Source organism: Leucopleurus acutus (assembly GCF_964270905.1).
Source record: "Leucopleurus acutus genome assembly, chromosome: 10".
NCBI lineage: Eukaryota > Metazoa > Chordata > Mammalia > Artiodactyla > Delphinidae > Leucopleurus > Leucopleurus acutus.
Window position 1 is genome coordinate 91,883,833 of NC_139153.1, and position 24,704 is coordinate 91,908,536.

The 24,704-nt window shown below is 39.9% G+C and overlaps 1 protein-coding gene across 3 annotated transcripts in view; it reads right to left on the minus strand.

Moving 5' to 3' along the window:
* Positions 1 to 7,778: 7,778 nt before the first annotated feature.
* CAP2 (cyclase associated actin cytoskeleton regulatory protein 2) overlaps positions 7,779 to 24,704 on the minus strand; it is a gene marked incomplete at its 5' end in the record, with an annotated part of 105,785 nt that continues 88,859 nt past the window's right edge. For all 3 annotated transcript variants that reach the window (XM_082848804.1, XM_082848805.1, XM_082848803.1), the window contains 6 exons: positions 7,779 to 7,974; positions 11,051 to 11,191; positions 15,767 to 15,849; positions 15,945 to 16,068; positions 17,050 to 17,225; positions 18,300 to 18,480. In XM_082848804.1, coding sequence (XP_082704930.1) covers positions 7,864 to 7,974; positions 11,051 to 11,191; positions 15,767 to 15,849; positions 15,945 to 16,068; positions 17,050 to 17,225; positions 18,300 to 18,480 — 816 coding nt within the window. In that variant the 3' untranslated portion in view covers positions 7,779 to 7,863. The remainder of the gene's footprint in view (positions 7,975 to 11,050; positions 11,192 to 15,766; positions 15,850 to 15,944; positions 16,069 to 17,049; positions 17,226 to 18,299; positions 18,481 to 24,704) is intronic.

A 24,704-nucleotide genomic window follows, 5' to 3' on the forward strand; every position in this document is an offset into this window, starting at 1 on the left:
CGTATCTTCTGATTCCCCGCCAAAGTTCTTTCTGATTAATGCAAGACTTATTTTACTTTTTTGAAGAGTTAATGAAGTGTGAGCTTTTTTCCCCTGAAGATAAATTCTATTGGAAATATGTCTGTCTGGTAGATGAAGAGAGACTTATTTCTGTAAACTAAAGAGTATGGAATTAATTTGAGAAAATAGTTGTCTAGCTAGTTGGTAGAAACAGCCTGCAGAATGTAGACGATATTGTTGGTGTAATTATTTTAGATGCTAACAAAGGAGAGAACATTTTGATAACTCTCTAGAGAACCAGATTTTAGTTGTTAATGATGGGACATCACTCCCTGAATTCCACATCCACTGAATGGGCTTATATTACAATATTCTTTTTATTCAGACAATTACACATGACTTGTGAATGAGCATACAGTAAAATATTGACCACTTAATCAGGTAATTTGGATGGGTAATTTGGATACCTTAGGCTTTCAAATACTATTTCTTTTTCAATAGGCATATACAATTAATTTCTTTTTGCCTAAGTTAGTTAGATAAATATAAAAATCTGTTTTGATTTGCCATTACAGTCAGAGGTAAAGAAGTGAGATTCACAATGGTGGAGGAAACTCCTGGTTTTTTTAATCCAATTTTTCTCTATCCCAGGATATGGAGAATATATACAACTTACAACTCCTTTAAATATCCTATTGCCATAAACTTATATCATTTTTCTGAAGACACATATGATACATGGTTCTTGTACAATATTTCTCTGGACCTCTATACATCTTTTAGTAATGCTACAGGATGATGTCTTTAAATATCCACAAAGGATCAAAGATTTTATCATGTTTGATTGCAGAAGGCAATTGCTCCCCCCTGGAACTGACTGTCTGCATCTGCCTGACTCTGATATTTTCTCTATAGCTTTTAAGCTGAAGAGGAATACCTGAAGCATGGGGTGTCATAATATCAGCTGCACGCAGGGAAGGCTGCTGGGGAACATGTGTCATTAGCTCATCCCTGCTAGGAATGTGTACCATTCATTATATGTGGGCATGATTATGCCCTATAGGGACCATGAGCAGGAAAGTACAGTCTTCCCGAACAGATCTCATCATACCAAACAAATCTACAGAACTGTTATGTTCATGGGAAGGCTTCCTATTGTAAGTTTCTTGGCTTATGAGTTGAAATGAGGCCATAGAGTTATTATTAAAAATAACAAAAATTTTTTAAACGTGTACCTTCTGATTAGTTTCTAAGATGAATTACTGACACCATGGAAAATTACTAATTGAATTTTAATGAAAAAATCCTTGTGATATTGGTGAAAGAAATTTAATAATTAGTATCATGCTTTAGTAAGTGTGGTCAATGATGTATTTCTTTCATCTGGATCTTCATTTCAGCATGAAGTATCATTTTTTAACTATGATGATCCTAAAAAGCAAGATATTAAAATAAAAGTTGACTTAGAACTCAAATATTCAAATTTGTAGTTTTAAGCAAGAATTATCTTTAAATATAAGTACCTTGTACTGGAGGGAAACCTGAAAAAAATTCTCTACCAACAGGCAAACATTATCCTTCATTAGTTACATATTCTTTGCCACGTTACTAGACAGTACAGGAACAAAAAACATTTGGAGAAATATGGATGAATTATCAAGGGCTAATCTGAGTTGGTTTATTTTTCGCTTGTAGCATAGATATAAGCTTCATCATACACAGAAACATTAAAACGGTTAAACTTGCAAAAGATATCTGTGAAAGACTATAAAATCAGCTTTTCTCAGCTGAGGCAATTAAAGTCTTTAAAATTATATGTGTATCTCAAGTGGTGCAGAAAGTGCCAATGGTTTAAAATAATTCTTTTGAAATGAACATGTTTAATGAAAGTCATTTTAAAAAATATTATACTTTTGAAATGACTCTTAAGGATTTGGTATCAGACATAATGAAAAGACTCCAGACCCATATCCAACCACCTATTCTCCATTTCCAATTAAGTGTCACAAAGATGCCCTGAGCTAAACATGTTCAAGACTGAACCATGGTTCCCTCCAGATCCTGGTTCTATTTCACTGTTTCCTATCACAGGAAAGAGCTGATTTTACATCTATGATGAAAGGTATGAGGAGGCTACGACTGAAACTAGAAATGCAGATGAGGAAAATATGGTATGTGTGGGCAATGTGCATTAATTTTAGCCATGTTGAATGAAGTTGGGACAGGCAGGTTGAAATACTCTATGGACACCTGGAGTTAAGAATCTGGGAAGGGACTTCCCTGGTGGCGCAGTGGTTAAGAATCCACCTGCCAATGCAGGGGACACGGGTTTGAACCCTGGTCCTGAAAGATTCCACATGCTGCGGAGCGACTAAGCCCATGCACCACAACTACTGAGCTGTGTGCCACAACTACAGAAGCCCGAGCACCTACAGCCCATGCTCCGCAAGAATAGAAGCCACTGCAACAAAGAGTAGACCCTGCTCACCGAAACTAGAGAAAGCCCGTGTGCAGCAACAAAGACCCAATGCAGCCCAAAATTAAAAAAAAAAAAAAAAAAAGATTCTTGGGAGATGGATTTGAGTTGGAGAGTCATCTACATAGAGGTGATAGATGAAGTTAAGGGAGAGGAATGAGCATTTGAGACAGGGGGGAAGGTAGAAGAGACAAGAGTCAGGGAAGTCTACTGTGTATCACAAAATCTAAGGAAGTTTAATGAGAAACAAGAAGCATCAAGAATCTCAATGGATGAGGAATGAGATAAAGCCACTGGATTTAATGACCTTTGAGAGTTTCTGAAACTTGGTGAGACTAGAAGCCGCATTACAAGGTGATAAAAAGGTGTGTGTGTGTGCGCGTGCGCACGCGCACGCGCATGCTCACGCACTCCACTCCTTGTTCTATCTCTAACTGGCTGCTTATCTTTACACAAGTTAATGTCACTGGACCTCAGCTTTTTATCTTTAAAACGAGGGGATTCCCTTGATAAACACGTCTAGATTCTAGGAAGTTGAGGTAGATATTTTCAGTGAATGAAAGAGTAAATAAAACTAAGTGTATTTCCTACCAGTTCTTGAAATAATTTTCATAGATAAGGAGAAGTGGTTAGTACTGACTACTCACTTCAAGACATCTTGCTGTGAAAGCAAGTCTATCAGTAATAGATTAGCTAATGGAGACAGTATTATCAAGGAAAAGATTTTCAAGGCAGCGAGGACTCTTTTGGGTTATTTCATCATTTTGATCATATAAAATGATACTTTGTATTATTACAAAGAGAGATAGGAGACCCTTGGCATTTAATTTTTCTGACATACTTTTGTTTTGACTTTTTGTGAATGTGTACAACATGCAATTTCTGCAAAGTATGGATTTCTTACTCCTTTGACAATATTTATTAGGTCATAGCATTGGTAACACTGGAATTCAACAAAGTACAAGAAAAAAACGTATTGGAAATGCAGGGCTGTCTTTGGTAACTGTTCTCCTATACATTGCCAAAGGTTTCGTTTTTGTTTTTCTCTTTGTCTTTTTCAATAAATCCAAGCTGCTCAAAAAGCCAGTAGGTGATTTAAGGCAGCAAGGCTGGCAACATAATTCTGTGAACCTCAAATGCAGATTTTCAATATCTTCAATGAAGTATTTTGAAAGGCTGATGCCAAGTCCAAAGCTGGCTGAGATTCCAAGAATTCTGAGTGAACTTATTTCTCATTATAAAATTATTACTATGTAATAGGTATATAGCAGTTTTTTAAAAGTCTTTTCTTGCCACAAATTGTTTTCCTCCACAAATTTATAGACTTATTCTAAAAGTTATTTATATTATATATTTAATTATATAGTATATATAATACTCTATTACATTTATAAACTACATTTATTTTCTGGGATGTTTACATTAACAAAGATCAGTGAAGGGGATTCTCTCAGTGAAGAGGCCTTGAATTATAAAACTGGATTCTAACTGTCACTGTTTGCAGATGACATGATATTCTATGTAGAGAACCTGAAAGCCTCCACAAAAAAACTACTAGAACTCATAAGTGAATTCAGCAAGGTAGTAGTATAGAAGATTAATAAGAAATCTGTTGCATTTCTTTACACTAATAATGAAATATCAGAAAGAGAAGGTAAAAAAAAAAAATCCTGTTTAAAATCATGTAAAAAAAAGTACCTAGGAATAAACTTAACCAAGGAGGTGAAAGACCTATACGCTGAAACTATAAAACACTGACAAAAGAAACTGAAGAAGATTCAAAGAAATGGAAAGATAATTTGTGTTTTTGGATTAAAAGAATTAATATTGTTAAAATGACAATACTACGCAAAGCAATCTACAGATTTAGTGCAATCCCTATCAAAATACCAACAACATTTTTCACAAAACTAGAACAAATAATCTTAAAATTTATATGGAAGCCCCAAAGACCCAGAATTGCCAAAGCAATCCTAGGAAAAAAGAACAGAGCCGGAGGTATAACCCTTCCAGACTTCAGATTATACTACAAAGCTACAGTAATAAAAACAGCATGGTAGAAGAAATCTAATGGTTAAATTTTCCATTTGTATTTTATTTTCTTGAATACTTTTTTTCATAGCTGTCTAAGAAGATTTAAAAATCATTGCACTTTGGTCAAAAAAATAATAAACTTATCTTATAAAAAAACAGCATGGTATTGGCATAAAAACAGACATATAGATCAACGGGACAGAATAGAGAGCCCAGAAATAAAAACCCATACACCTACCGTCAATTAATCTATGACAAAGGAGACAAGAATATACAATGGAAAAAAGACAGTCTTACAACAAGTGGTGTTGGGAAAGCTGGACAGCTACATGTAAATCAATGAAATTAGAACATTCCCGCACACCATACACAAAAATAAACGCAAAATGGTTTAAAGACCTAAATATAAGACATGACACCATTAAACTCCTAGAAGAAATCATAGGCAAAACATTCTTTGACATAAATTGTAACAATATTTTCTTAGATCAATCTCCCAAGGCAAAAGAAATAAAAGCAAAAATAAACATGTGGAACCTAATCAAACTTAAAAGCTTTTGCACAGCAAAGAAACTGTCAACAAACAAAAAGACCTATGGAATGGGAGAAAATATTTGCAAATCATGCAAACTACAAGGAGTTAATATCCAAAATATACAAACAGCTCATACAACTCAATATCAAAACCCCCCCAAACAACCCAATCAAAAAAATGGGCACAAGACCTAAATAGACATTTCTCCAAAGAAGACATACATATGGCCAACAGAGATGTGAAAAAACGCTCAACATTTCTAACTATTAGAGAAATGCAAATCAAAACCACAATGTGGTATCACCTCACACCAGTCAGAATGGCCATCATCAAAAAGTCTACAAACAATAAATGCTGGAGAGGGTGTGGAGAAAAGGGAATCCTACACTGTCGGTGGGAATGTAAATTGATGCAGCCACTACAGAGAGCAGTATGGAGGTTCCTTACAAAACTAAAAATAGAACTATCATATGATCCAGCAATCCCACTCCTGAGTATATAACCGGAAAAAACAAAAACTCTAATTTGTAAAGATCCACGCACCCCAACGTTCATAGCAGCACTATTTACAATAGCCAAGATATGGAAACAAACCAAGTGCCCATCAATAGATGACTGGTTTAAGAAGATGTGGTATATATATACAATGGAACACTACTCAGCCATAAAGAAATGCAATATTGCCATTTGCAGCAACATGGACAGACCTAGAGAATATTATGCTTAGTGAAATAAGTCAGAGAAAGACAAATACTACATATCACTTATAAGTATACAAATAATAAAAATGAATAAAACTTAAAAAATAATACAAATGAATCTAGTGATATATGCAAACCACAAACAGAGTCACAGACATAGAAAACTTATGGTTACCAAAGGCGAGAGTGCAGGGGAGTGATAAATTAGAAGTATGGGATTAACAGATACAAACTATTATACATAAAACAGATAAGCAACAAGGATTTATTGCATAGCACAGGGAATTATATTCAATACCTTGTAATAACCTAGAATGGAATACAATCTGCAAAAAATATAACTGAATCACTATGCTGTACACCTCAAACTAAACTAATGCAATATTTAAAAAAACTTGATTCTAGACTTTTCTGACAGTTCTTCCAACTGAAAATGGCTTTATCTGATATTTATCTGGAAGAAGCTATTCTTCAGGGAAACTGATGGCATGCTGGGTAAATTCTCTAATTCAACTAGAAAAGCTCAGCTGCATTTTCTAAAGCTGACATACGAGCAAGGAGCAAATCAAAGAGGAAAATATTTTAACACCTGAATTCATCACAGTATTTAAACAATTAGAATTTTACTTTATTTCAGAATAAGTTTACAGCTGAAAAAAAGGTACTTACTAAAGCCACAACATTCTTCATACGGACAAAAACTTTTCTAGCAAAACTGTGGTACACAAGCATTACTAATTTGAATACTATATGGTTATAGAAGATATTTAAAAATAAATGATGTATTCCAAAGGCTGTACTAGGCACAATATATATGCTTGTATTGGGTCTGCAAGCATTATACTAAAATTCATTACATGTAATCCAAGAAGTTGCAGGTTTTCAGCACTATGTACTAACAAGACAGAAAGGAATATCAGAGTTACTCTCGCGTTGAAAAAGCATGTACTATCAACACTGCAAAACAGGAGCGGCAAGCCGAGCCAACAAACAATCCCTTAGGCTTTAGAAGTTGTAATATAACTACGGCTTTTTCATTTTCATTTTTGAGACTGGCTAGCGAGTCTGGCAAGTGGAAAAGAAGAAAGTCTATAATAAAACATTAAAGACATCACTTACAAGGCATCTGATATTTCACAGGTTCAAAATAACAACTGAGCTTGTTCCTAGAGCAACATTGTGAGGTATTATAGAGCAAAAAACACCCTGCTTTTTCCTATCAATCTTTTGGCATAAAAATCTCAGAAAAGTAGGGCTTCCCTGGTGGCGCAGTGGTTGGGAGTCCGCCTGCCGATGCAGGGGACACGGGTTCGTGCCCCGGTCCGGGAGGATCCCACATGCTGCGGAGCGGCTGGGCCCGTGAGCCATGGCCGCTGAGCCTGCGTGTCCGGAGCCTGTGCTCTGCAACGGGAGAGGCCACAACAGTGCGAGGCCCGCGTACCGCAAAAAAAAAAAAATCTCAGAAAAGTAAAAGTTTTCCAAGTGACATGGCAGAAAAGTATTTAAGATAAATCATTAGCGTTTACTTTTGGTTTTTGGTAACTGCAAAGAATAAAGGTCTTTTCAAGGACCAAGAAACTGGATGTGGTTCTTAGTACGGAACTTATGTTTTTTTAAAAACATGGGTTGAAATATGTATTCAGGCTGACAGTGTATTCATGCTGATAAAGGTGGTAAAAAGAAGAAAACAAAAATCGTACATTTTTTAGAGCATACTACTACCAAATATATGGAAATTGTCTAAAAGATAAAAATGTACATCTTAGATTCTCAAAGGTTTTATTTTTCAACTAGCAATTAAACATAAGTGTAAAAGTGAGTCATGCAATATTTCTACCTCTTAACTACTGTGATAATGATATGAGGGGAACAGAGTTCTCTTTTTTTTCCTTTAAATGTATAACGCTCACAAGTCATCATGTGGAACTCAAATCACACACAAAGGCAAATCATGAAGAAACGTTAAATATTCCAAAATGCCCACGAAGGCGTGCCAGAAATTATGCTGTTTCTATAGCACAGAACTGTTGGAGGCCAAAGCTAAAGCAGTAGGTGCTACTGCAACTTCTAGGTCTTTAATGCTGCTTTTAGTTGTTTGTTTTTTTGATGGGGGGGATTCAGGTCAGGGGGTTCGGGGGTCTCTCAGAAACCATAATTTCTGCAGGTTCAGTGACCAACTTGGATCCATCCCATGCTGTCTTGAACTGTTCAGGAACGGGAAATTCTCTCTGGAAAAAGGCCAGAAGAACAAAGTTATTTAAACCAAGGCTTTGCAAACAGATGGAAGGCTGATTAGTGTCACATGATGGACAAAGACATTTTATGGAACCCAAACCTGCATCAGGGAGCGATGCATGGTCACGTGTCAGCTCTGTGACTGCCTGCCAGCATCCTCACTGATGCTAGCACTTACTAAGAGCCAGGCATTCTGCTAAGCACCAGATATACGTGAACTCAGTTAACCTCTGCAAGAACTTTAAGAGCTAGATATTATTGAGATGTCATCTACAGGAAACAGAGGCCTGAGAGGTCAAGCCTCTGAGCCGCCAAAGTTCAAAGCTGAGACTTTTTACCCTTGACCCTGCACCAGATTCAAACATGCACTGGGGATCATGCTGAAAGGCAGACTCTGTCTGATTCAGTAGATCTGGGAAAGAGGATGACAATCTCCATTTCCCACAAGTTCCAAGGGGATGCCAAGGCTGCTGGCCCCCAGTCTGAATAAGGGCTTTATCCCGGCGTTATGTCTACCCTCTGATGAAATATAAAAATGTGCTGCAAGTTATATATAAACTTGTTACCCTTCATCCTGCTTTCCTACTCTTCCCATTGGGGAATACATGCCCCCCTTCCACACACACCCCTACACACACACACACACACACACACAAACACAAAGAAAAATGCAGAAGAGTGAAAATAAAATTAGTTTGGGCTCTCTCCTTTTCCTGGAGAGTGATTCCCCAGTCATTGCAGGAGAGGGCAGGAAAGGAAGCTGAGGAGCGGTCCCCTGAGCCCTGGCTTTGTGACATCCCTGGACTTCCTGTACCGCAGTGTGATAAGCTGGTGCCTGTGCTCATCTGTCGGTGAGATGTGATGTTTCACATCTACTGGAATACACACACTAACACGTATCTTCCTAGATGTTGGGTCCAGCTGTTTCTTTTGGAAGAAGCTATTTATTTAACTACTTTAAAGGGAAGGCCCTTTCTATCATGAGTGGTGAATTCTCCTTGAGTGAAATCTGCGATAGTCTTAAGAGAAAGCAAAGAAGCCACAGTCTGAGAAACCTAGTGTGTGCGCGCGCGCGCGTGTGTGGGGCTAACATCCTTTCTGGGGCTCTTCTTGATGAATAAACCAGGCCAGGTGGAGAGTGCTCCAGAGTGGAGGTACCTCTTTGATGGTAACTGCACTACAGCTGTTCCCGGTCTTTCTTGGGAGTGACATGATAGTAATGTGATGACAGACCTTCTCTGGGAGACTGATTCCCTTCAGGATGAATCACCCCCACCATCTACTTCGAGATTACAATGCCCGTGGCAGGACCTCTGTATTGCTCCCTACTACCCCCAGTTGGAAAATGCGTGAAGTGGGCCATGGACTGAAGACACAAGATAATTCCCCTATAGAGGGGAGACTACGTTTTCAGCATAAAAGCTCAGGTTCTGAGCCATACTCATCCTTTAGGTCAGTGGATCCCAATCTTGGCTCCACACTGGAATCACCCGGGAAGTTTTAACCAATACAGATGTCTGGATACCACATCCAGGGATTCTAGTTTAATTAGTCTGCAGTGCTCGTCCAAACCCCCATTGCTTTTCTTAGCAGTTCCAGCCAGTTTCCATGAAGCTGAGCCTTCTGCTTAAACAGCTGCAAAGGCCAGGAATCATCCTAATTTTTAGCTTTCCTCTTCTGAAGCTGTTCTGTATTGGCTTTAGCTCTTCAGTATTTTTTTTTTTTAGGCGGAGAGCCCAAGAGGAGATACTTCTCTAGCTCAGGGTTAGGCTGTCCAGATACCTAGTGAACTCCAATGCTTGTGGAGTTTTGTTCTTTAGACTTAAACAATGAATTCTGAACTGAAATACGTGGTGTGTGCCTGGGTAGTGCTCACTGGCAGGTGGGGAAAGGAGAACATGGCAGCAATCCAGTTGTCTGCCTAAGGAGATTAACCTGGGTGCTGACTGCAGTGTAGACGGCTGGTGATTGACCCATAGGCTAATGGGGGGGTCCTCTTTCAAAGGTGTGCCTAAGTTAGGTTTTCTCCCATCCTTCCCAGTTCACTGCTTCCTTGCACAGTTAGAACCAGAGGGAATGATCTCTGGATTTCTCCACTTTCAAGAAGCAACAACTAGGGACTTCCCTGGAGGTCTAGGCGTTAAGACTTCGCCTTCCAATGCAGGGGGCGTGGGTTTGATTCCTGGTTGGGGAGCTAAGATCCCACATGCCTCTCGGCCAAAAATTCAGAAGGTAAAACAGAAGCACTATTGTAACAAATTCAATAAAGACCTTAAAAAGGGTCCACATCAAAAAAAAAAAAAAGCAACAACTAATAGGAAGTAATAACTTGCTTTCAAATGGCAACAGCCAGCAAGTCCATCACACTGCATGATGCAGAAATGTATTTATTTATGCTTCCTCTTCAATGTGTGAGAATATCTGCTTGCTTCTTCTAGAAACTGCTTTGCTGGGGAGAGGAGACAAAGAAAATACATGGTGGCTTAGGCTACCGTTTCTTAGAAGGGTCACGGGATGGACTGATAATATCAGAATCACCTGGGTATATTAAAACTACAGATTCCTGGGCCCCCTCCAAGCCTCCTGAATCTAACCTCTGGGTGTGAAGTTTGGGAGCTGGTATTTTCATCAAGCTTCCCAGCTGATTCTTATGCTGGGTTTGAGAACCACTGACATGAGAATACCTATACAAATAGGTCCACTTATTATTACCTCCTTTCCCTCCTTTTTTTCCCCCAAAGCACTTCTCCCTCTTTTCTGTTTGCCTCCACCATAGCAAAGGAAAATATTTAGTCCTAAATAATATGAACTCAGATGGCTGGTGTACTATTTGATAAGAGCTAGCCCATTAAGGTAGTTATTAGGAAAATGCTTTGAGAATCACAGATCCAGGACCGGGCACAGTCAAGAAACTAACAGGGGAGCAGATAGGTGAAAAGCCACCCTCTGAATTCCTCTCCTGCCTGTGAATTATTCTCCAAAGGAAGGTCAAAGGTTGGGAGGTGACTAATCAGTCTCTAAGAATGTTAATAATGAAAAATTCTTCACAGTCTTTTCAAAAGTACTTACATAATCACCGTCCCGAGGGATAAGTATATTCATCTCAGATGACTTGGCACTCACAATCTCACAGTCTAACGCATCTTCACTGAGGTATATGTGGCAGCCTTCTGTCTTATTAATGGAAATTGTTGGCACTTTCCCCATCACCTGAAATAGAAGGGAAAAAAGTCTAGGGCCAAAGCAAATAAACAGAAATTCCAATGTCCCCAAATAAGTACAGTCCACAGGCCTAACCAAGCTTTAGGAATGGCTGGGTTAGGGCTGGAGAGGCTGGCTGAATGACAAAGTCTCCAGGGTGAATTAGTACGTGTCATCTGGGGACAGAATGAAAGGACCACACAAGGGGATTCTCAAACCTCAGGGTCTCTTTCCTGACACAAAATAAAGGGACTAATTGGAAAACAGCAGCTAAATGTTCAGAAAAAGTTTCACAACCCCGTTAGTGGATTTGAAACATATATTTGATTTCATGATAAAAGAAACAAGATGCATTTGCTTTCATGTGCTTAAAATTTTAGTTTTGACGAATCTCTAGGAAACTTGGATTAAAACACGCACTAATACTGTCATTTAAGAGTAAATAAATTATTCTGTAATTGAGAAGATTTTTCCTAAATCTAAATAAGAATAAATAAGAAACACTATAATTCTTTTCACATAAGTCCTTTGCTAGATAAAAATCTCACTGGCTGAATGTGAAGCTTAAATGAGATAATGAGTGTCTAGGTATTCTGAAATGTATTCATTTCAGGAGCCCAAACTGGAGACTTGGTTCAGGCTACTCACTGTATAGGTAAATAGTACCATACACAAGAGGAGGTGGTTCTTTGTATTGTTACAAATATCAAGTGCTATAAACATTATGATCAGTTTTAAATTTCTTTTTTAACAGTCAGTTTTCAGATATTCCCGCCCCCCAAATCTCTACAGGCACAGACTATTCCCCCAACGACCATATTACAACTACATAATTTTCCTTCTCGTAATGGTAATTGAAGCGATAACAACATCTCCTCTTTCACCCTGAAGAAAAGGCTGGGTTGCAAATTAAAGGAGCAACTCCTGTGATGGTGAAGGTGATGTAAAGAATTCCTTAGGGGGATCTAGCCAGGTCACCACACTTCTCTGTTTTCTCCTCTCCCCACAGAAACTGGACACCAAGTTGGAATTGAGCCCCAGTGCCAAAAGAAAAAAAAAAAAAAAAAAAAAGGCAGAGGTAGTTTAAGGTCAGGTAAGCACAGGGCTTTGCCATAAATAAAATAAAATAATATCTATATGTATATATCAAGAATGTGTCAGCAGTAATGTTTTGGCAATTTCTAGGTTTATTTTATAATGATGAAGAGCATTTCCATAGCGACCAGAACTGTATGAATACCAGGCAAGCAAAGGGAAAGAAGTGAATTGTCAGTGTGTCTTAGGAGATTCATTTATGAGACAGAGTGGGGTCACACGAGGATAGCACATTTAGCACATAAAATGCTAAAATGTCTATGTATCTGAAAATCTGAAAAGCAGTAGACTTTTTAAATAGCCCTGAGAGGATAAGAACTGTCATTTCCACATCATTTTTAGTCAATATTTCCTTAGAGTAAATTATATACAGTACATGCCTTTTTTCCCTGGTACTCTGTAAACATTTTGAGAACAGAGATTGTTCCTCATCAGGAGAACCGGACTAAAAAGTAGCTCCTCTGTTGAGTGACAGGTGCTATGTGACCTTGCCCAGGCCAATGCTCTAGCATTTAATACATGTACCTGTATTCTTTGTTTTTCTTAAATTTATTTCTCTATACGTTTAAAAAAATTTCCACATAATATCTTAGTCTCCTCTCTCCCATAATTTGTACTATTTTTCTAGGATAGTTTGCAAAAAAAAACAGAATTACTGAAGTAAATCATATGAACTTTCCTCTGTGCGCTTTTCCTCCTTTCAATCTTTTTAACAGCATTATTGAAGTAAAATGTGAAAACATAAAATTCACCTGCCTTAAGTTTAGTACAATTTAATGATATTTAGTGAATTTGTGCAACCATCACTTCAATTCAGTTTTAGAATATTTCCGTCATCCCCCAAATACCCCTTATGCCCATTTACAGCCAATCTCCGTCCTCATCCCCAGGCAGCCTGCACTAATCTGCGTTCTGTCTTTATTGTGTCCAGGCCCTTTTAAAATAGTTTATTAAATGTTTTAAATAGGTAATGACATTCGCTTGGTTTGAACATCCAGAAGGTTGAAGTGTTCAGTAAAATGTCTCTCCCTTGTTTCTGAACCACGCTGCCAAGTTTCTATCCCTCTTGGACAGATAACCATGATTTATCCTTCCAGATTATTTTAAGGCCCATAGCCTTAAAAATGTATATTTCAAACATAGAAGCATACAAAGAATAATATAACAACAATGTAAATACATATATGCCTGTTAAACAGCTTTATCAGAGTTTAACATTTTGGCTCGTTTGCCTTTTTTTTAAGGACTATCATCTTACAATATAGTTGAAGCCCCCTCTCTACCATCCCCCATCTCACTGTCCTCCTTCCTTCCCTCCACAGATGTAACCACTCTTCTGAATTTTGTATTTACAATTCACAGCAGGTTTGTCTCTTGCATAAGGTGAACTTGAGCCCTCATGAGTATATTTAAAATGTGCGTATTGTTTTGCATGTTTTTGATCTTTATATAAAGGGACACATTATACAGTGCCTATTGTTCTATAATCTGCCTTTGTCACTCAAGGCTGCTTCTGAGATTTTCCTATTTTTATACATGTAAGTGTAGTTCATTCATTTATTTAACCACTGTACAGTATTCTATTAGGTGGATTTATTTATTCATTTACCAGCTGGTGGACATTTAAATTGTTTCTGTTTTTATTGCCATTATGGATAATACTGCAATAAACATTTATCCATGTCTCATCAACATTTGTACTAGAGCTTCTTTAGTGCACACACCTATGAGTGAAATTGCTTGGTTACAGGCTATGACTGCCTTTATTAGATGGTGCCAATTTGCTCTGCACAGTGAGTGTAATAGTTTACTCTCCCAACACTGATGTATCAGGGTTCTCATAACAACGCTTGTACCATGAGACTTTTTAATATACAGGCAGTCCTCAAGTTGCACAGTTCGGATACGCATGCGTTTCAGCTAACATGCCCCTTGCAAAGTAAGGACAGCCTGAATTCAAAACTGTTGAGTGTAAGAAGATATAGCTAATTAATCTGCATTTCTTCTTCTATTAGGCAGGTTGTGCATATGTTCATATATTTATCAAATACTTCACTTTTTCTTCTCTGAATTGCCCTGATATTCTTTGCCCATTTTTCTACTGAGTTGTTAGTCTTTCTCTTGATTTGTGTTAAGTTCTTTTTTTTTTTTTTTTTTTTTTTTTTTTGCGGTACGCGGGCCTCTCACTGTTGTGGCCTCTCCTGTTGCGGAGCACAGGCTCCGGACGCGCAGGCTCAGCGGCCATGGCTCACGGGCCCAGCCGCTCCGCGGCATGTGGGATCCTCCCGGACCGGGGCACAACCCGTGTCCCCTGCATCGGCAGGCGGACTCTCAACCACTGCGCCACCAGGGAAGCCCTGTGTTAAGTTCTTTATAAATTCTGGTTATAAATCCTTTTTGATTATCTGCATTGCAAGTATCTTTCTTCAATCCATGCCCCATCTTTCAGCTTTGTATGTGATGTCTTCTGTTGAACACATAAATTTTAACGTGGTTAGATTCACCTGTCCTTTTCTTTATAGTTTGTGCTTTTTGACCCTAATTGCTTTTCTACTGATTTTCTTTTGTATTTTATTCTCAAAGTTTAAAAGTATTTCTTTTTATAATTAGGACTTGACTTTTAAATATGGTATGAGGTAGAGATTAGATATTTTTTTCCCACATGGAGGGTCCTAAAATACATCTCCATTTATGTGCCAATTATTGAATGTACTACTCTAGTTAAAAGGGGCAGTGGTGAAAAAAAGCCTAGTAAAACCAAAGAGAACAATCTATAAAACTAGCAGCCAATTTTAACAAACATTGTCAGGAAACATCAGATAATAAGGGGTGATTAACAATATGAAAACAGTGTAATCAAAGATAGTAGTTATAGCTGGCCAAAGTAAGAAGTCATTTAGCTTTTGGCATATTATGAAATCCCATTTGGCTAAATAAATATTGCTAAAACAGTGCAGATTTTCTTCTGTTTTGCAGATTCAATTGCAATCCTGCTTTCCAAGTTGTTTTTCTGATAATCTCATTGACTCTTCAGAAAAACTTTACCCAGAACCAATTTTTCCTGAGGGAAATAAATTCTCTTCGGCATGGTACTATTATGCTAGGAGAACCTCTTAATATTTCGGTTCACTCATTAGTTGATTTATTCCAATCACCCATTCATCAAACATTTATTGGACACCTACTATGTTCAGGTACTGTGCAAATTTCTGGAGCTGTAAAGATTAATTGGCTGTTCTTGAAATAGAAATGGTAAACTAGTAATTGCTGTGCAAGATAGGATGTGTTATAAGAGGTTGAAAAGGGGGAATTAACACTGTCCAAAAAGTAAGAGAGGGCTTCAGAGAGGAGGTGAAGACAGAGCTGTGTCTAGAGGGAAAGAGAATAAGAGTTTTACAGGTGGACATGGAGGGCCCCTTGTAAGCAGAGGGGACGTCTAGGAAAAGCCATAGGTAGTGGGGGCCAGGAATGGCTGAATGGGTCAGTTACCTGCATCTGAATGTCCTTGGAGTTGATCACTTCCACAATGCCCACCACATTGTCAAACACAAGGCCAAACTTCTTACAGCTGTCTGGGGAAAAAAAAAAAACAATCTACTAAATTCATTCAGCATATTTATACAAAGCAGCTTATCATAGTAGGTACAGACCCATAATTCTGCCCTACCAATTGTAATGGAATTTATTTTCCCTTTTATCTGTAGAGTAGACTTGCTGCATTTGAAAATGTAAGCCACCTGTCTCAGTTCAGTCTCTGAAATCACAAGGTCATTCCTGTCCTCTTGGTGTTCCTAAAATTAAAACATATGCAAATATTAAATAGGATGCATAAATTAAGTCCACCGCACGCTGAAATCACTGTGGAGCATTCACCAGTTACAGCTTCTCAATATGTTCTTCCTTTAGGAACCATTTTCTTAACAGACCAAACCGCAGGTCTGACTTTGTCACTGTAATGTTGGGAATGAGAGGAACGGCTGCTTGGAAGGGGGGTCGGTGTCAATTTGTGAAACGTCAGGCATCAGGCACGCTGGCTAGTGGGCGGGGGCTGCAGCAGGGATGTGAGGGCTTTGGGTTGAGTCTGGCCGCTGAGTCTGGACTAGATGCTGCAGCACTATCTGCAAGTAGGAGTTGGACAAATAAACTAGCAAAGGTCACAACGGTGGTCTAAGTCCCAGTGTACTTTCAGACCATGACAACCTTTCTGGGGACTTTGTTCCTCCATCTTTAGGGAAGGCCCCTGAACTGGCAGGGGGCACCAGCTTCCATCCACATTCAAAGTGTCTTTGTCCTGCTCAGACAACTGTGAAAGTGGTGGGTGACACAGTAGGTTATACCAGCACCTCGGCCAGTGGAATAGGATGAAACATCCTACAGTAGATCAGAATGGGGCACAGATTAAAAGTTTCCAGAAAGAGGAGTCAAATTCATAGAGACGGAAAGTAGAAAGGTGGTTGCCAGGTGGTGACGTGAGGGGGAATGGGGAATTATTGTTTAAGCGGTGCAGTTTCAGTTTTACCAGATGGAAAGGGTTCTGTGGATGGATGGTGGGGATGGGTGCACGACAGTGTGAATGTACCTAATGCCACTGAACTGTGCACTTAAATGTTAAGATGGTAAATTTTGTGTTATGTGTACTTTACCACAATTTTAAAAATAATTTTTAAAAAGTTGAAGAAAAAATGGGAAATCCTGAAGACCCTGGCAAACAGTTTAGCCATTGTTTCTTTCATCGGAGTATGTCAGAAGTAAAGTTAAAGGGCTTCACTCACCACTCTCCATTTCTTCCCTTCCAACTCTAACACAGGAGCATGTTTCTTAGGAGGATGAGACTGGGGAGACTTGGGGCCTGGAGTGTGGCTTTTGGTAGGAGATGGAGTTTGTCCTCCGTTAGCCCGGAGGCTGGGATTCTTGTATGTCTTCTGGTCATCAGTAACATGCCGGAGCCCTGGGAAGGTAACACATAGACACATTTCCTACATTTTATGCAAAGGGAAATGTCCCTAACTTCTTGTATCAACATGATGTAAACAGCACAGGTAATGCTATTTTCATAACAGTTGAGTGTTTTCTCAAGGGCAGTATGCAGAGGCTGAGACCTATGTAAGTTTAGAGCTAATAGAAGCCCTGTAAGTATTTTTTAATTTGAGGAACCTCTAACCACATGGGCTCTACCACATGGGCTGCAGGACTTTAGTTCCCTGACCAGGGATTGAACCATTGCCCCCTGCAGTGGAAGCTTGGAGTCCTAACCACTGGACTGTCAGGAAATTCCCCTTGAGGAACCTCTTCTTGAAGGAGATAAGCTAATATATAAAAATTATGCAAAATGCAAACCCCCTCGCCAGAAAGGATTCCATGATTTACTTCTGTCATAGCTAAATCATTTCCTAGATACAGTGTAAAAAGTTAGGGCATTTCAGTAAGCATAGGTCAGAGTATGGAATCGACTTAAGGGTTATGAGTCCATTCCCTTCCTTTGCGGATGAGGGGACAATGCAGCCAGTTGCAGCCACAGAAATAGTTTTGGTTCTTAGCTCCCAGCACAACACACGAGAACACTTATACCATAATTCCTATTACCCATGCAAAGCAAAAATACATCTGCATAAAGTTTTTGGCAACATGAATTTATTAAGTATATGATTAAAAGTATTAACCATTCACAAAGGTAGTTCAATGATATAATTCTTTGACAAGCCCATACACCTCTGAGGACAGAGGTTCTATCATCTGTCATTTTTATTTCACTTGATCTTGATGCCTGGATTGTAGCTGGTGCTGAAGCATCCAGGGCTGACGTGGTGATACAGTGCAGTGGTCCATTTAGAACCTAGGATCTCTGAGTTCTTCTTTCTGATCCACCCAACAGCCCACTGAGCCCATCTACCTTGAGATGAAGAACACGCGGCTCTCCATGTAGTAGGGACTGGGATGGAATGATGTATCCATCACCATGGGCTCTGAGGAATCTGTGTGCCTGAAGCCAGAGGGAGACAGCCTCAAGGTCTGGTTTTCTCACCTTTTGTAATTGCTTCCCCTTGGTTAAGTTGTGCAAATAAAGCTGAGCGTGAAGGAGAGGACTCCTCTCTTCTGCCCTCACTATCAAAGGGTGGAGGTGGCCCTGGAGGAGGTGGAGGTGGAGGAAGGCCAGGCCCAACGGAGAGGACAGACAACGCTGATGCGGTTGATGCTACTGGACCCTGTGGGAGAGAGAAGACGGAAAGCACTCTATTGAGATGATACCCTTGCTGAGAGCTGGGATTCTGCCAACATCACTTAGAACCTGTTGTCAATGAGGGAGTGGGGTTCGAGATTCACAAAGGGCACCCAGGGGTATACCTGTGCATCATGGGTCTGTTTGGGAAGACCTGGGACCAAGTGGGGGTTTGCCTTGGGAACACGGAGCATCACGTAGCTGTACAGCCCTGTCAGCAGAAACTGCACGTGCCAGATTCACACTGCCAACTCAGAGGCAAACAAAGCCATATTCACAGGTTCATGTCCAAAGCTCAGGATATGAATGAAACTGGGCTTTGGCCAATTGATAATCATAAGAAAAAAGTGGTCCAACTAGTAAGAGGATTCTTTTGGGGACACTGGGAATTACAACCACCAATGAGAGAGAGAGAGAGAGGAAAACTATTCAGTGGTTAGCTTTATGAGCAGCTAAAGAAAGAGATACTGAAACTCTTTCTCTGCAACTCATTTTTCAAGTATGCATGCCTCAAACCGCACCCCAAGTGAGGACCACATGTGACCTGGATGCCTGGCAAACACGAAGGTGGTCAGCTTCCAGGATGCTGCTGATGGTTTGGTTCATCTAATGCTGCCTGTTAGTAAACCAGAGAAAATTGTATTTTGCCTGAGCAAGACTTATGCTTATTCTCTTCTCTGCTATGTGAAGTGCAATCTTTGTTTTCAATATGAAGTTCTAACAAATTCAAATGTCAGTAAAAGGTGATAGACAATAGAGGGATTTGTTTCAATGTTTTGAGAGGACCCCACAGACGAAGCTGTCACAGAGCTTAAAACTAGTAAGATAGAAGCACACATATACAATAACCTTGTGTTATGTACCATTTTACTTTTAAACCCTGAAGTAGAACTGTATGACTATGACAAAGAATGAGAAGTTAATTCAAGTAAAAAAACAGAAACTATAAAAATTGAGAGTGATGAAAATGTGCCTGAGGCTTATATATTTTCAGTACGAAATACAATATGTAAAACATCACATAAGTGCTAAATATTAACAAAGACAGCAGATCCTTATTTTTGTAAACAACACAGTATTACGAAGTGTCAATATCAGGAAGTTTTAATCTGTGGTAGTTTTCCGCTGAAAATAAAAAATCCACACTATTTTCAAAGTACTTATACAATCCCTATTTAGTGTAGAATTATCCTGAAAATAAAAGGTTCTTCTCTTACTGAGAATGCACATCTTAAAAACTGAGTAGGCTGGAGGTCTCATCTCCTGAAATGATAATTTGTGATATTTTTTTTTGTTTATAAGGAAAAACAGCCTGACTCCATCAGGATTCTTGGGTCACGTAGAAAATGACTGCACAGTTCTCGAGACTGACCACTTTTTTTTTTTTTTTAGCATTTTAAATATTTCCTATTATGTTACTGGGGTGAAATTTGAACATTTGCTCTGAATCATAAAGTGTAAAATATAAGCTTTGCACATCAAACAATATTCCAGTTCCAGACACTCAGAGCCACGACATATTACTTTTACTCACAAGCACATAATAACTCAAATAGTCAGCGAAGGGCCAGGCTCCTCTCCCACATGCGAAACACTGCAGCTTTAAAGTTCTCCTATTTTGTGGAAAGGGGAGACAACACCGGCTTCTAAATCTTAGAATGACTTAGATGGTTCCCCAGCTCTCAGCATTCATTCTTTCATGGCTCTCTCCAAGAGCCATTAAAGGACACTGAAACCAACAAGCCACATATTCAGCTTCTTGGAACTCTAATACATTCAGATGGCTGACCCAGGAACACCAAATGAAGGATTTTACTGCAACAAGCGTTGACTCTAAAAGCCAAAAAAAAAGAGGAGAACTGAGGACCAGCTGAAACTCTGCCACTGGCTTATCCGTTGTGCGTTGGCTCATTCCTGCATCGGCCCCAGTGAGAACACACACCTGGGCTCTAGTTTCCAGGGTGACTTGACAAGCAGTGCCCAGGGGCTTTATCATACAAGTGTCCTCGAGAGCAAACTCAGAGAGTCCCTTACCAGGCGCTCATGGGCTGCCCCTCGTGATGAACTTATCTTCGCCTCCTCTTCTCCTCCTGCAGGCAGGTGGGACCAGGGCTTTCTGCGTTCTCACGTGCCTGGCATGAGCAGCAGCTGCACTGATTGGAATCACAGCCCGACGCTGTCTTCACGCACCCCGGTGAAAGAGGGGAGACGGGCAGGGAAGGGAAGGGAGCCAGGAATTCTGGAAAAGCTCGTCCATGCCAGGCTCTGGTTGTTTCCACTCATCTAACACATATTTAATGCTCAGTGTAGGACAGGCTCTATGCCAAGGGGTTCCCAAAGTTGTCTGAACATCAGAATCATCTGGGGATCTGTTAGAAGTTGCCAAGCCTAGGCCACGTGGCAGGAACACTCTGGGGAGGCAGCACACGGGCATTTTCTGAAGCTCCCTACAGGTGACTCCAATGTGCGCACAAGTCTGGGAACAACCACGGCATGCTTTGTGCTGAGATTCGTCTTAGTCATCACAACCACGTTACTAGGATTGAAATCCCCCTCTCACAGAAAATAAAGCAGGAAGTCAGAAAGTATGACCCGATATTAAATGGCCAGTAAATGGCAGGGACATAATTCAAGCACATATCTGCTTGATTATAAAGTCTTCTTCAGGGAAATCCTTTATGCTGTATTCAGACGTAAAAAAAAAAAAAAAAAGCCACTAGTCAAATTAACCAGAGGTGTGGGCGACCCTACACATATGTCGTGTTGCTCTTGGGCCTCTGTCTTAAATACACGTGAAGTGTTGGGAGGCGGTGTAATAATTTAATTTTTATCTCCACTACTCCTTGCTCCCTCCCTCTAATGCCTTAGCAGCTGACTGGGCTCCTATGGCCAACTCTGGAGCCAGGCTTGGTCCCATGGGGATATGTCTTGAGTACTGACACTGGCATCTCAGCATCAAGTCACCCTGGACGCTAGTTTGTTCTGACTCTGTGCCTGCGTTCTAGAAACTGGACTCTTGCCTTATTCACTTTTCCTGAGTACCCACGGGTGCCAGTAATGGGGTACTTGCACCCAAATCTCAGTTTCCTGCCTAGTGTCTAAGTTGTTCTGGGATGGGGACCTGCCCCCCCGCCCCGCCCCACGCCCTGGGGACTGGAGATTTAAGGGCATTGCCTCTGGGTGTGATTTATTCTTAGATAAAATCTCATGGCAGAGGTAATGCACCAGGTTGTCTAGACTGAATGAGAAGTAGTGGGTCAGATCAAGCCTACAACCTCGGTTGCCTGTTGAGGGATCTGCTGCTTCTTGTTCTCAATGGGATATGGGCCTTGTGGGAAGACTAGCTAAGAGGGGAAAGGAGCACTGGCAGGGGGGCAGATCTGGCCCAGCTCACACTGTGAGTCAAGGCCGTGCAGGGATACAGATGGAAACTTCCAGCGGGCAACTCCGTCTCTGAGCCTGCACCAGGAACCTGAGAGGGTCCTGGGACTCACAGGGGATAACCTTTAATTAGGGTGCAGACTGCATTCATTTCCTGGAATAGAGGCTATGGGGTCAGATTTACACATACAGAATAAAAGACATTTAATAAAAGATGCCGTTCCCTTGCAAATTATCTGAGTATTTCCGGTCCTTCTAAAAAAAACCCTTAATAAAACAATCTTCTATGGTGTGTTTTACCCTAACACAATTTTACTTCTACAGTGTAGAATTACACTTCTAGAAACTCAGGGCCTACAGAATTATGATATCCTGTGACTTGCACAAGGTCACACAGACTGGAAAGTAAAGGTGAGCTGAGGGCCGAAATGAAGGAAGTCGAAGGGGGAAAGGCTTAACCTGAGTGAAGGAGCAGCGACCCCCACACAGCTGCTTTTTAAAGATGCTACCTTATCCTGACGAAATGAGTCTGAAGTATCTTAGACCCCAAACTGGAAACAACTGAAAAACACATTTTATTAAAGCCATTGTAACAATGGTTTCCAACTGAAAAAAAAAAAAGCCATTTATGATTTTAAGTGGCCACATTTAGGGTGCAGGCGTTCACTTATGTTGTAAGAACACAGCACAAAACCTAACAATGCTGCTTCTGAAAGCTCTATTAAGATTAATTTTGAGAGCAGATGTTTGATTATTTACTTTTTTTTTTTTTGGAGTCGGGGTAGAGGCAGCACAAAGACTTTTTAAAACGTCTGCAAATCCCTTTCTCTAAATTAATTTCAACTGTCCTGGGAACAGCCGCTTCCTCTGCCTTTAAATATATGAACTATAATTATGAACTAATGAAACCATTGTATGTGGCAAGCTCGTAATGTTTTGGTTATATATACTATATATATAAAATTCTATAATTACATGGAATATATTTATATACTAATGTGCATCAGAATTTTTTCCATTAAATGTCACTTGAAATAATTACCTATCATTTTATTACTTTGGAATTTAGGTTTTATTCTGAAGGGGAAACTATTTCTAGTTCTTAAACGAAATCTCCACATTGTTTTGACACATGTAATTAACAACCACTTCTATCTCCCACAGCCCACACCACTGTCTTAGTTATCCAGTTAATTCAGCTACAATCTAAATTTGGATCTAAATAATCTGCAAACGGGACTCCAGTTCTCCATTTTGTTGGGTCTGTTGAAAGTAAGACTAATAGACTACTTTTAGATGGAGGTTTTATGTCTTTGTGATAAAATTAAGCAAAAAAGTGAAAAACAGCTCTTTAGGCAAAAAAAAAAAAAAAAAAAAATCAGCTACAAAGAAAAGTTTTCCATCTAAGATTTTCTGTTTAAGAGTTACATTTTTGGGGAATTTTCAACTTTCACTTTTTAAAGTCTAAGATTTTTCAAATTCAGCAATAGGGGTAGCAGATGATTTGGTCTAAATAGAACCTCTTTAATAGATTGAAAGTCAATTAGAATAAGTAGGCTCGTTTGTCCATTCCACATTTGCCTAGAGCTACCTTGCAAGGAACTGGGTATATGATGAAGAAGTAGGCATATGTCTTGTTTGTTAAACTTTTTGTTTGTTAAACTCATAATCTAGTGGGAGTGTCGAGTGCACAAAATAGTAGCTGCAGATTCAGTTTGATATGTGTCGTGTGTCACGTGAACAGGAACACTGGGAGCACAAAGGAGGGTGTGGCCAGCTCTCCTCAGGACAGTGGGGTCAGGAGAGCCAGAGAACGACTTATGCCGAGGCCACACCATCGAATGCTCTGTAGAGGACACAGGTCTTATAAGGAGAGACTGAGGGAGAAATGTATATACACGCAATATTAATCTCCAACTTTAAGAACAGGCCTGGCAACCTACATCTTGGTGTGTGTTTTTCCCAATTTCTTAAAAGGCAGAGACGGAGAAAATCAAAATCACCCCTGTGACAGTCTCTTGGAACAGATGGATTCTGTCCCTCACAGCAGAGCTTTTGTTATGATGTTTCTTATATAAAACTAGCTTAGTGACAGCAATATTTTGAGCCACCATCTTTAAGTATTTGTGGAGATCACAGATAAAGCTACAAAATGAAACAGCTGACATGCAGTGGCACTGTTTATGGGTTTCCTCCCACCCCCCATCCTTTCCTTATGGCCACCACCTCAATTCCCCTTCACACACACACACAGATGGCTGTCTTCGGTTTCTTGGTCAGATTCTCTCTTTTGCTGTCCATCTCAGAGACAGCCTGGTCCATTAATCGCCTGGCTTACACTTAATGCTTTCCAGGTACATTACATGTGCCCAATTATACACTTTAAAAGTGTTCAGGGACTTCCCCGGTGGAACAGTGGTTAAGAATCTGCCTGCCAATGCAGGGGACACGGGTTTGATCCCTGGTCAAGGAAGATCCCACATGCAGCGGAGCAACTAAGCCTGTGCACCGCAAGTACTGAGCCTGCGCTCTAGAGCCCGTGAGCCACAACTACTGAGCCTGCGTGCCACAACTACTGAAGCCCACACGCCTAGAGTCCATGCTCTGCAACAAGAGAAGCCACTGCACCACAACGAAGAGTAGTTTCTGCTCGCCACAACTACGGAAAGCCTGCATGCAGCAAAAAAGACCCAACGCAGCCGAAGATAAATAAACAAACAAACAAAGCGTTTAAAAATCACAAAGCCATTTCAGTCACAAATACACTTAGACTTATTACTTTAACCTGCTAAAACTATAGGACTTCACAGTGTTTTACAACTGAGCCTT